This window comes from Neoarius graeffei, chromosome 2 (genome assembly GCF_027579695.1).
Source record: "Neoarius graeffei isolate fNeoGra1 chromosome 2, fNeoGra1.pri, whole genome shotgun sequence".
Taxonomy (NCBI): domain Eukaryota; kingdom Metazoa; phylum Chordata; class Actinopteri; order Siluriformes; family Ariidae; genus Neoarius; species Neoarius graeffei.
The window spans coordinates 25,310,890-25,324,839 of record NC_083570.1 but is presented as its reverse complement, the minus strand read 5'-3'; the positions used below and the strand labels follow the sequence as shown (position 1 = coordinate 25,324,839).

At 41.7% G+C, this 13,950-nt stretch overlaps 1 protein-coding gene across 1 annotated transcript in view; it reads right to left on the bottom strand.

Annotated features, from left to right (window-relative positions):
• Positions 1–13,950, bottom strand: part of LOC132869217 (GTP-binding protein REM 2-like) — an 82,167-nt gene that overhangs the window by 60,833 nt on the left and 7,384 nt on the right. Inside the window, exon 3 of the mRNA XM_060902555.1 lies at positions 513–823. Within this exon, the coding sequence (XP_060758538.1) occupies positions 513–823 (311 nt within the window). The remainder of the gene's footprint in view (positions 1–512; positions 824–13,950) is intronic.

Here is a 13,950-nt window from a genome sequence, read left to right as displayed (position 1 = left end):
GTGCCAGATGAAAACAGCTTTAATAAAGTAACGCATAGTATTTTATTGTAAGTAACGGGAACGGCGTTATAACGATGTAAAAAGTAATTAGTTAGATTACTCGTTACTAAAAAAAAAGTAATGCCGTTAGTAACGCCGTTTATTTCTAACGCCGTTATTCCCATCGCTGACTGTCTGTAATGTACTGGGTCAATGACATAATGCCACCATGTTATATATGACTCAGGAGGCTTACAGTATATAGATAATAGGAAGCCATTTGGAATTTGGACCTACTGTGTGACTACAAATTGAAATATCGAGAAGAAAACATGACTGCGGGTGATACATAAAAACAAAACTGAACCATTAAAATTTGTGATAAAATTGTCTCCTTGTTACTGTCTTTACAATCAGGTAAAAATGGTTAAGCATAACATGCATAACTTGGTCTCAACCCGTAACTTTACATGATTATATGGTATATTGTTATATGAGATATCGTTCAGCCCTAGAATAGTGAGTTAATGTACCATCTGAATCCACAGATGCAGTTCTGTCCATTTCCCCTGTGAGGGCGATAGCAAGCGACGTTTTCCCCACTCCGTTCTGGCCAAGCAGGGCAATCCTGAATGGTCCTCCCTGTCTCTCTTCCATATCAGCACCCACAGCTTCATCCTGTGCTGGGACAAAGTTAACTGGAGGAGGAGATACTCCTTCAGTTACTCCAATTCCTGGCGTCCAATCACAGTCATCATTGATTGCTTCTTCCCTTCGGAGCTGATATTTGAATGGAACAGGAGTGCTTCCTCTGCGAAGTGGTGGGGCACTGGACAGAGTCATGCTATGCAAATTGAAAGAAAAGAAAAAACCCTCTGAACATGTGATTCAAGATCCCATGTCTTCAATCACTTAAATAGTGTTTTTATTTACTTATTTTTTTCCTTACGAGTAGAGAAAGCACTGATTTGATAGCCAGTAAAAGTATCAGACCAATATAAGCAAAATGGTGGATTGGACACTGGGGGGGGGGGGGGGGGGGGGGGGGGAATCATATTTATATAGTTATTAAAGAAAACAATATTGGATGGGTATCAGTATTGGTTGATATTTATGATTTCTTAATTCCTATCAGAAAAAATAAAGTGGTATGACATCATCTGCACTTAATAGTACTACCATTACACTGTGTAGAACTTAATAAACAAAAAAAAAAGGATTAAGTCAGCACAAGGGTATAATGTGGCTGAGAAGTCTTGGATTTGGAAATCTGTAGGTTGCAACAGCCTGCTTGTTTGTGTTCGTATGAGCCTCTTTTTATAGACACGGCCCCAACACCCCTTCCCTCCACAGCCATCTCAGTCTGTTTGGAAAGAAAAAAAAAAAAACAGGCCAGAAAGAGCTCAGTATGGCTATGCTTTCAAAAAAAATCTAAATGGCAAGAATCACAGTAATACTAGAATAAACATTGGCAGCACTTTTCCAATATGTAGTAATTTATTACTTGTGAAGGAGATGAAGCTGGACATGGAATTTGAGGATGTTTCTTCTGAACTGCACATATGCACAGGAGATACAAGATTCTCAGATGCTTGTCGAAGGATCAGGATGTTAGCTATGTATTTATTTACATGTGAGGTGATTTTATCTTCACTAATGTGGCACACTTGAAAGTGATGTCATAACAGTCCTGACTAATGCCATCTCTGGTTAACATGTGACCATTAGCAGAAATCTATGGGGCGTTGGAGATCTTGGGGGCAGAGCTTTGTGTACATGGGAAATGAGGGACTGGCCCAAGGAAGAAAAAAATCATTCAAATCTTGTTGAACTCTACCTACTTAACAGCTAGAGACATAATGTTGACTAATTTGGACTGTTTGAGAGGCGGGACAATGTAATTATTACTGAAGTATTTGTCTAAGAAATTTAGGAAGCGCTCTCACAGCCAGTATTAGAGCAAAGGTCAGCAGAGATTTAAAAGTGCATTAGATAAGATTAGTCTTTTATTTCAAGGTTAGGCATGTCTCAATTCACATACTTCTGCGCTTATACTTCCTATTTTGAGTGCATAGTTGCATTCACACTGAAAAGCATGGCAACCTGCAGTGCACCATGAAGTTCCTGGATGGTGTACTCAAAATGGTCAGAAAGTTGAGCGGACGCTTCACACCATCTACGGTCGCCATCTTGGCTACGTAGCATAAGGGGAGGTACCACCCATTTTCAGCCAGTTGGAGGTGGGCACATCGTTAATGCCAATGTTGATGTAATTTCCATGTTACATTAAATACCTATGCAAAAGTTAAAAACACAAGGGGAGCAAAAAAGGCTGGCAGATATTTTTTAGCAGGTGATGTGACCATTTCGGTCAAATTTTACACTCATCATTTCCAGTGAGTGCAACTTCCAGTAACTTGCTGCGTTCAATTTAAGACAATGCTACACTGTCGAAATTCCTGCACTACTCAAGTAAGTACAGAGTGTACACAGTGTACTAAAGGAAAGATGTGAATTGACACACAGCGCAGGTTTCTAACAGTTAGGTGGGTTTGACATTTTAATGATTCCCACCCAGGTTCATGAAGTGCTGCCCCAGGATCTACACTGGTCTGTAGAGTCAACTGTCTGTAAAATGACTGACAGGATAAGCATCCAAACACAAACAAGTATTCCGGAATGGAAATTAGTTTTCCAAACAGGTCTTCTCAGCAACTTAATGCAGGTTTGCAAAAGAGCATGTCTTAATTTTTTATCATGTTCTACACACACACACACACACACACACACACACACACACACACACACACACACACACAATACTATAGATAGATAGATAGATAGATAGATAGATAGATAGATAGATAGATAGATAGATATAGTGCCTTGAAAAAGTATTCACACCCCTTGAACTTTCACATTTTTCCACCTTACAACCACGAACTTAAGTTTTTTATTGAGATTTTATGTGATAGACCAACACAGAGTAGCACATAATTGTGAAGTGAAATGAAAATGATAAATGGTCTTAAATTTTAAACAAAAAAAAAAATCTGAAAAATGCGGTGTGCATTAGTATTCAGCCCCCCTGCATCAATACTTTGTAGAGCCACCTTTTGCTGCAATTACAGCTGCAAGTCTTTTGTGGTATGTCTTTACCAGCTTTGCACATCTAGACACTGAAATTTTTGCCCATTCTTCTTTGCAAAATACCTCAAGCTCAGCCAGATTGGATGGAGAGCATCTGTGAACAGCAATTTTCAAGTCTTGCCACAGATGCTCAATGGGATTTAGGTCTGGACTTTGACTGGGCCATTCTAACACGTGAATATTCTTTGATCTAAACCATTCCATTGTAGCTCTGGCTGTATGTTTAGGGTCATTGTCTTGCTGGAAGGTGAATCTCCTTCCCAGTCTCAAGTCTTTTGCAGCCTCCAACAGGTTTTCTTCCAGGATTGCCCTGTATTTAGCTCCATCCATCTTCCCATCAACTCTGACCAACTTCCCTGTCCCTGCTGAAGAAAAAGCATCCCCATAGCATGATGCTACCACCACCATGTTTCACAGTGGGGATGGTGTGTGCAGGGTGATGAGCAGTGTTAGTTTTCTGCCACACATAGCGCTTTGCATTTAGGCCAAAAAGTTCAACTTTGGTCTCATGTGACCAAAGCACCTTCTTCCACATGTTTGCTGTGTCCCCTACATGGCTTCTGGCAAACTGCAAACGGGACTTCTTATGCCTGTCTTTCAACAATGGCTTTCTTCTTGCCACTCTTCCAAAAAGGCCAGATTTGTGGAGTGTATGACTTATAGTTGTCCTGTGCACAGATTCTCCCACCTGAGCTGTGGATTTCTGCAGCTCCTCCAGAGTGATCATGAACCTCTTGGCTGCTTCTCTGACCAGTGCTCTCCTTGCTCGCTCTGTCAGTTTAGGTGGACGGCCATGTCTTGGTAGGTTTGCAGTTGTGCCATACTTTTTCCATTTTTGAATGATGGCTTGAATAGTGCTTCTTGAGATGTTCAGAGCTTGGGATATTTTTTTATAACCTAACCCTGCTTTAAACTTCTCCAGAACTTTATCCGTGACCTGTCTGGTGAGTTCTTTGGTCTTCATGATGCTGTTTGTTCTTCAGTGCTCTCTAACAAACCACTGAGGCCTTCACAGAATAAGTGTATTTATGCTGAGAGTAAATTACACACATTAGGACTCTATTAACTAATTAGATGACTTCTGAAGGCAATTGATTGCACTGGATTGTATTTAGAGGCATCAGAGTACAGGGGGCTGAATACTAATACACACCACATTTTTCAGATTTTTATTTGTTTAAAATTTTTAAGACCATTTATCATTTTTGTTTCACGTCACAATTATGTACTACTCTGTGTTGGTCTATCACATACAATCTCAATAAAAAAAAAAAAAAAACTTTTAAGTTCGTGGTTGTAAGGGGGAAAAATGTGAAAAAAGTTCAAGGGGTATGAATACTTTTTCAAGGCACTGTATATACACACACACACGTATATCTTCCGGGTTATTTGTACAAGTAAGGAATAAAAATTTGACTACTGCACCTTTAAATATCAGAAAATGTCTACAGATCAGGTGACATGCAGTACGTAGCTCTCCCCACAGTGTGCTATAATAGATGATTTTCTCAGCCTATCCACTGTATGCATATGATGTTGACTGACACAACAGAGATACTTAATGGTAACAGGTTGCCATCACATCTGTGATGTTTCATATAGCTTGCAAACAAATCCTTGCACAGAGTCACCTCAGTCACTTTGAGGATATCAGTATTTGATCAGTATCAAGTACCAGGAACATATTGAAAAAAAAATGGATTGGTACATCTCAAATTGTAAAGAGTTTTTGTCCATATTGCGCAGCACTTACTAACCTAATTGACTTAAATGTTCTGATCTGGATATGGAAGTGCTATTACACCATATATAATACCCTGTAATGTAAACCACTGCATGTTAGCACTGCCATTTAAACCAAAATAATAACATAATTTTAGTGATAAAGTGCAAAACCAAAATTGACCTGCCAGATGTATTATATTTAATGTTGAGAAGAAATGTAAGATTACACCCCAAATAAAGCAGCTCCCACACAGGAGATCATAGTGGCATGGAATCAGTCATGATTCTGTTTAAGAGTGTGGTCATTTTCTCACTCATCTCAGTACATGGACTCCTGCTGCCTGACATGATCCTGACATGGTTCTATTCTTCTAATTCATCCTGATACACATGACTCACTTTCTGTTGTTGTGGGTGGTCCCAAATGGATACCTGAAAGATTGCAGTTTTCAAAATCAATTTCAAAAACCCTTTTGCTTCAGTTGCATAATCTCACCTGTACAAACATACTGTAGATTGTGTACCTAAGAACTGCTGTAATCATAAATACTGTCTCGTACTCATCCCAAGACTCATTCTCAATCTGTGCATACTGAACATCCATCCTTTCAACATACTACTGTTTGCAAGAAGACTAATGATTTATAATCACACTATCTGGTGTCATCTAGAAGAGGATTCCTGGGGTTCCACTTTGATTTCTTCTTTAATTTCATGCCCTCTCAAGGAATTTTTTCTTGCCACTTCCTCACTCCTGGTTGGCTTGTTCATGAGGCGGGGATACAAATCTACACTGCAAAAACTAAAAACTGAATTGGAGGAGAAGATTACTTAAACAGCCCTCTCAATATATTTCTGAGAAAGGGGCAAGTAAGAAAGAGAAGTAGACAGAGGTTAAGCCAGGGATCCCAGCAGTAATTGAAAAAAATAGAGGAATGTAAGAAACTATCAGCATGGGTCAAGGGGGCTGCAAGCCCTTTGTGGGGTGCAGGGGCAGCGCCCCTGCTGAGGGTACAGGGGGCGAAGCCCCCTGAAGCTGTTGAGATTTTAACATTTAAAGATGCTATAGAACACATTTTTTTCATAGATTTAACATAGAAAAGCAACAGAATAATGTGTATCTATTTGATGCCATATTTTGTAATCTATGACATAAGTCAGTCCCCCCAGGATTTCGCGGGCCTTTTTTGTGATTGTTGCGGGCTAAAATGTCTGATGTTGCGGGGGTTTTCCAAAAAATTGCGATGAAAGTTGCGGTGTTTTTTAGGTTTTTGTTGCGATTACATTGTGGGTGGAACTGAAAGTTGCGAGAAATTGTTGCGATTTTCTCTTTTTGTGATTAAAATTGAGTGATATGTTAAATATTAAGTTATTACTGAAAAACTATTGATTAAAAAAACAAAGACACTGAGAAATGGTCCTATAAACATCTTTACCAATATAAAAGATTACCAGGACTACAAAAATGCAGAAAAATAGGCTTTACTTATCCAAATGTTGATTCAAAAGTTAAAGTGCATAGAACCTCACAGCACAACATGAAGTTACCTTAAAATATAATATAAATGCCTCAGCTTTCATGTAAGAAAAAAAAAACTATTAATACTAGTATTGTGTGCAGGCCATCTCTCCTGAAGACTAAATTAAACAATAATTATAAACTAATAAAATAAATGGCTCAGGCTTCATAGAAGAAAAAAACTATTTGAACAGAATCTCACAGTATGATGCTGAAGCTGCCTAAACAATGGAAAATAAAATACCATTTTGGCAAAAATGTTGGTGTGATATCTTCAAAATATCAGCAAATAAAGGAGCTGGTTTCTTTTCTGGAACCACTTTTATTATTAGCACCGGTACATACAGCCAGTAATGGCAGAGAGCAGTTTCATTTCCCGGCAGTCAGATACAACACCCAGAGTCAACATTACCAACGCCACCTACTGGCTCTGGGGAGAAGTGAAAACTCACTTCACAACATCCCTCCCTTCTTAAATTGAAACTATTCCTTAGTTCACATTCACAATAAGAACCACAAAAATCTGGTCCAAACAAAACAACAGTTGTGAAATTTTCAGTTACCCTGACACAACCCTGAACATTCATGTATAAACATGCATATCATTTTTCAACAGAATACACCACTGTCAATCTTTTCCCCCTTTTTGGTTCTAACATGTTAACCAACAAAAATCATGTTCACAGCCCTATAATCAAACAAAGTTCCTCTTGTGTTTTTTTTTTTTTAATAATTGGTGCGTGTTCAACCACATTCACTCACTGAACAAAGTCCTTCATGTATGCTGGTGGTTTCCTGATCCTGTGAGAATGGAACAATTTTGTTGTTGGCGCACCAGCCGGTGCACTGCTCACTTGCTATTGCTCTGTTATAGGCAAAACTCTGTCTCCTTCTTGCCCAGGACCTGTATCTTGTCCTAGCATTTTTGGCAGTAGTGTGGGTGTCCCAAACTCCTCCACTGGCACCGGATCTGGACTCAAAACTGACAGCTCTGACTCCTGTCTGCTGAACAGCCGATCGACGTGTCGTCTGACCTGCTTTCCATCTCCTAGCAACACTGTGAAAGAAACTGGTCCTGTAGTTTCATGTATCAGTCCTGGTACCCATTTTGGTCCATATCCATAGTTCTTTGTGTAGATGGAATCTCCTGCCACAAAGTTGCGTTCTCTAGCATGTTTGTCATGATATGCTTTCTGACTTGTTTGTTTTGCTTCCACCTTCTTTTTAAGATCTGGGTGTATGAGATCAAGTGTACATCTCAATTTTCTACCCATTAACATTTCAACAGGTGACAGTCCAGTTGTTGACTGTGGAGTGATACGATAGTTAAACAGTGCCCTATTTAACTTTGTCTCTACTGTATCACCACTACTCTTTTTCATGAGCTCTTTGAAAGTTTGCACCGCTCGTTCAGCTAACCCGTTAGATCCTCGGTTCCCAAACTGGGGGGCGCGACCCCCAGGGGGGGCGCGGAGGAACTGTAGGGGGGGGGGGGGGGGGGGGGGCGTGGAGAGACAAAAAGTTTGCATAAAACTGCCAAAAAAAATACAGCCGTCGGAATGTTTATACTGTACCATAACTACTTAGTTTGCAGAGAGCAATCAGCCTGTGAATAGAACCCCATCACCCCCTTTCACTCCATATTTGTCCCGCCCTCAAATCTCAATCTCATAATCGCCCCGCCCTTGAATACTGTGAAAATGAAGCGTGCTAGCATAGCATGGATATGCCGATGACGATTTGATGATGGACAAGTTTTACACGTCAAACGCAGGGCTGCTGAACAGGACGAGTTACCCTGCACTTCTGTTCCTGAAGTAGCAAAAACAAGGAAGTATGATGATGCGTACATCGGAATGGGCTTCACAAGCACACTGGTGGGTGGTGAGGAAAGACCACAGTGTGTTCTCTGTATGAAGGTGCTAGCGGCAGAAAGTTTAAAGCCAAACAAGCTTAAACGTCACTTGGACACAACACACCCCGATTGTAAGGATAAGCCAGTTGAATTCTTTCGACAAAAGCTTTTAAAATTTCGTGCACAACGCACTACCTTCACAAAATTTGCTTCTGTCACTGCCAATGCTCAGCTCGCCTCATATAAAATTAGCTACCTCCTTGCACAGACCAAGAAGCCACACACAGATGCTGAAGAGGTGATCCTGCCCGGTGCCATAGAAATGGTAAGGGCCATGGGTGATGAGGCAATTGTAAACAAATTAAAGACTATTCCCCTCTCCAATAACACTGTTGGAAGACGCATACATGATATGGCAGATGACATTGAGGAACAGCTAACTGACCGAGTATGTGCAAGCACACGGTTTGCTCTGCAGGTCGATGAAGCTACTGACAGCAACCGGGACTGTTTATTAATCACATACATCCGTTTCATTGATGCAGAGGACAATGACATGAGAGAGGATCTTCTATTCTGCAAACAACTGAAAACGCGAGGCACAGCTGATGAACTTTTCAGAGTGATTGACGCTTACTTAAGAGAGGCAAATTTGAAATGGGAGTGCTGTGTTGGAGTGTGCACAGATGGGGCTCAGGCTATGGCTGGGAAGCGCAGTGGACTGCAAGCGCTGATAAAGCGTGTGTCCCCCAATGTACAGTGGTGCTTGAAAGTTTGTGAACCCTGTAGAATTTTTTATATTTCTGCATAAATATGACCTAAAACATCATCAGATTTTCACACAAGTCCTAAAAGTAGATAAAGAGAACCCAGTTAAACAAATGAGACAAAAATATTATACTTGGTCATTTATTTATTGAGGAAAATTATCCAATCTTACATATCTGTGAGGGCGGCATGGTGGTGTAGTGGTTAGCGCTGTCGCCTCACAGCAAGAAGGTCCTGGGTTCGAGCCCCGGGGCTGGCAAGGGCCTTTCTGTGTGGAGTTTGCATGTTCTCCCCATGTCCGCGTGGGTTTCCTCCGGGTGCTCCGGTTTCCCCCACAGTCCAAAGACATGCAGGTTAGGTTAACTGGTGACTCTAAATTGACCGTAGGTGTGAGTGTGAATGGTTGTCTGTGTCTATGTGTCAGCCCTGTGATGACCTGGCGACTTGTCCAGGGTGTACCCCGCCTTTCGCCCGTAGTCAGCTGGGATAGGCTCCAGCTTGCCTGTGACCCTGTAGAAGGATAAAGCAGCTAGAGATGATGATGACATATCTGTGAGTGGCAAAAGTATGTGAACCTCTAGGATTAGCAGTTAATTTGAAGGTGAAATTAGAGTCAGGTGTTTTCAATCAATGGGATGACAATCAGGTGTGAGTGGGCACCCTGTTTTATTTAAAGAACAGGGATCTATCAAAGTCTGATCTTCACAATGCATGTTTGTGGAAGTGTATCATGACACGAACAAAGGAGATTTCTGAGGACCTCAGAAAAAGTGTTGTTGATGCTCATCAGGCTAGAAAAGGTTACAAAACCATCTCTAAAGAGTTTGGACTCCACCAATCCACAGTCAGACAGATTGTGTACAAATGGAGGAAATTCAAGACCATTGTTACCCTCCCCAGGAGTGGTCGACCAACAAAGATCGCTCCAAGAGCAAGGCGTGTAATAGTCGGCGAGGTCACAAAGGACCCCAGGGTAACTTCTAAGCAAGTGAAGGCCTCTCTCACATTGGCTAATGTTCATGAGTCCACCATCAGGAGAACACTGAACAACAATGGTGTGCATGGCAGAGTTGCAAGGAGAAAGCCACTGCTCTCCAAAAAGAACATTGCTGCTCGTCTGCAGTTTGCTAAAGATCAAGTGGACAAGCCAGAAGGCTATTGGAAAACTGTTTTGTGGACGGATGAGACCAAAATAGAACTTTTTGGTTTAAATGAGAAGCGTTATGTTTGGAGAAAGGAAAACACTGCATTCCAGCATAAGAACCTTATCCCATCTGTGAAACATGGTGGTGGTACTATCATGGTTTGGGCCTGTTTTGCTGCATCTGGGCCAGGATGGCTTGTCATCATTGACGGAACAATGAATTCTGAATTATACCAGTGAATTCTAAAGGAAAATGTCAGGACATCTGTCCATGAACTGAATCTCAAGAGAAGGTGGGTCATGCAGCAAAACAATGACCCTAAGCACACAAATCGTTCTACCAAAGAATGGTTAAAGAAGAATAAAGTTAATGTTTTGGAATGGCCAAGTCAAAGTCCTGACCTTAATCCAATCGAAATGTTGTGGAAGGACCTGAAGTGAGCAGTTCATGTGAGCAAACCCACCAACATCCCCAAGTTGAAGCTGTTCTGTACAGAGGAATGGGCTAAAATTCCTCCAAGCCGGTGTGCAGGACTGATCCACAGTTACCACAAACGTTTAGTTGCAGTTATTGCTGCACAAGGGGGTCACACCAGATACTGAAAGCAAAGGTTCACATACTTTTGCCACTTACAGATATGTAATATTGGATCATTTTCCTCAATAAATAAATGACCAAATATAATATTTTTGTCTCATTTGTTTAACTGGGTTCTCTTTATCTACTTTTAGGACTTGTGTGAAAATCTGATGATGTTTTCAGTCATATTTATGCAGAAATATAGAAAATTCTACAGGGTTCACAAACTTTCAAGCACCACTGTACAGTGGACTCACTGTATGATTCACCGCGAAGCGCTAGCATCAAAACAGTTGAGTCCCGAACTAAATGGGGTGATGACAGACGTAATTGCAACTGTCAATTACATCAAAACGCGCCCTGTTAAAGCCAGGCTTTTCTCCGTGCTGTGTGAGGAAATGGGATCCAAGCACACGGCAGTACTGTTTCACAGCGATGCGCGATGGCTGTCACGTGGGAAGGTGCTAAGCAGAGTTTTTGAGCTGCAAGAGGAGATACGGATTTTTATTGAGGAGGGCCATGCCCTTGCACTCCGCTACAACGATGAGCAGTTTCTGTTGGCGCTTGCGTACCTCAGTGACATTTTCCAGAAATTGAACGAGCTAAATCTGCAAATGCAAGGACGCAGCACCCACCTCCCTCAACTTGCAGCGAAAATGCAGTCATTCACAAAGAAATTGGAACTGTGGGGGCAGAGAATTGAGGAGGGACACACAGATTCATTTCAGAACTTGCATTCCTTTCTCGAAAATACCGGCTGTCAGAACACAATCTTGCCATGCATTCAGTCACACATTTCTGCCCTCCAACGACATTTTCATAAGTACTTTCCAGCGACAGATGCGGTGGCACACTATGAATGGCTCACAGACCCCTTCAGTGGAAGGACACCTGCTCACCTCATTGTCGCTGAGCAGGAGCAGTTCATTGATGTGACCTCAGACATAGGATTAAAACAGCAGTTTAGGGCCAAGTCACTGCCTGCCTTTTGGATTGGGGTGGAGAAAGACTACCCACTGCTGGGTGGAAAGGCGGTGTCCATACTCCTCCCTTTTGCCACTTCTTACCTTTGTGAGGCGGGCTTTTCTGCAGTGGCCTCCATCAAGAACAAATACAGGGCAAGGTTGGACATTGAAAGCGAACTGAGGGTGGCAATCTCACAGTTGTCACCAAGATTTGAAAAACTCTGTGCTGAAAAGCAAGCACACCCAAGTCACTGAAAAAGTTTTTTGGGGTGGGGAATTTTAGTATTCTTACAAGTTGAATGTTTGATGTTCTGCTTTTGGGATATGCAGTACTGTTTACTCAGCAATGTTTTTGAATTTATCAAACGAAAAAACTTCAGCCACAAGGCTTGTAGCCTTGCATACTCTCTGCAATGTTTGTTTGAATTTATCAAAAAACAAAACTTCAGCTACAAGGCTACATTTACATGTCTATGAAGATTGATATTATTATTACAATAATAATAATAATAATAATAATAATAATAATAATGTCTGAAGTTTATTACTATACATAGCAACATTAATACCCAAGCTGTGGTGGTGGTTTGGGGGGGGGGGGGGGTCATGAAAATAGTCATAGGTCAAAAAGGGGGTCCCCTGAAAAAAAGTTTGGGAACCACTGCGTTAGATGATGCGTGATACGGTGCTGATGTGACATGTGTTATTCCATTTCATGTCATGAACTCTCTGGTTTGTTCACTGACAAAACACTGTGCGTTGTCTGAGGCTACATCCACACGACAACGGCAACGAGATTTTTTTTTTTTAAATATCGCGTCCACATGGGCAACGGATCAGTAAAATGTCAGGTTCATATGGCAATGCAACACTTGCTGAAAACGATGCAATACACATGCCACACCACTACGTGCACTGTAAGACGGTCCCATCGGAGACACCAGAACAATAGAAGAAGTAGACACATGCGCATAAACCCCTTCTTCTGTACCATTAGCCACATAAAGTTTTGATTATTAATCGGTAGTGTAAAACGAAAGACGCGGAAAGAGGAATGAATGGGGGTAGATGGAAGCCGGTACGCCAACATTCTGAGATCCTCCAGAATTCTTTAATGGTCCGGAATAAATTGAATGCTACACGTTGATGGATTACTTTTTTCTTCTACGCCCTTTTTGAGGAATGTATTGTCGGACTTAAACCAACATCTGAAGAGGTGAGATCGCTCCTTTTTTTTTTTTTCCTATTTTTGCTGGCGGGATTGTTTTTGTTTTTGGAAAGCGCACGGGCGGTGCGCGGTTTGGTACTGCTTCCGCAGTGTTTGTACTAAAGACTCTGCCCTAAGGACTATTCTCTCACTCTCTCTCTCTCTCTCTCTCTCTCTGTCTCACTTTGCACCATTACACAATAAATATTCACAGTGAAAATATTTTGTAAGCACGTTTCATGAACCAAGTTATAGGATCTGTTGACAACTCGCATTGAGTCCGTTACACTTCTACCTGGCGTGAAGCACTGACAGTCATGTGGTTGTGACATCATCGTAAACAAATCCGTTCTACTCATCCAGACGACTTCGCAACGGCGCCGTTGCCAGATTTTTTCACTCTGGAACCCGTTCTCAAAAGATTTCGTTTTGGGGCACCCAAAACACCGGTGCCGTGTGGACGCCAGGCCAAAACAATAAACAATTTTATCAGATTCACTTGAATCCATTGCCGTGTGGACAGGGCCTGAGACAATCATCTCTGGAATACCATGTGTGCTAAAACTGTTCCTAAGACAGTTTATTGTGGTTGCTGAAGTAGATGATGTTACTGGGTAGACATCTAACCATTTCGAATGAGCATCCACAATTACTAAGAACATTTTCTCCATGAAAGGTCCTGCATAGTCTATGTGTAGCCTTCTCCATGGCTTTTCAGGCCACTCCCAGGGGTGGAGTGGTGCACAGGCAGGTGCCTTTCTGTGTTCCTGACGTGTGGCATGCCTTTACCTTTTGCTCAATGTCGATGTCCATATTGGGCCACCACATATATCCTCTGGCTAGTCCTTTCATGCGGCTCATGCCTGAGTGTGACTGATGTAGTTGTTCCATCAGAGGAGCTTGTCCCTTCTCTGGGATCACAATGCGAGCTCCCCATAGCACACAGCCATCCTGTACACTGAGCTCATGTTGTCTCTGTTTGTAAGGCCTATAGTTACTGTCCACATTATCAGGCCATCCTCTGAGAACATACTCATGGACTCCTGAGAGTATAGGAT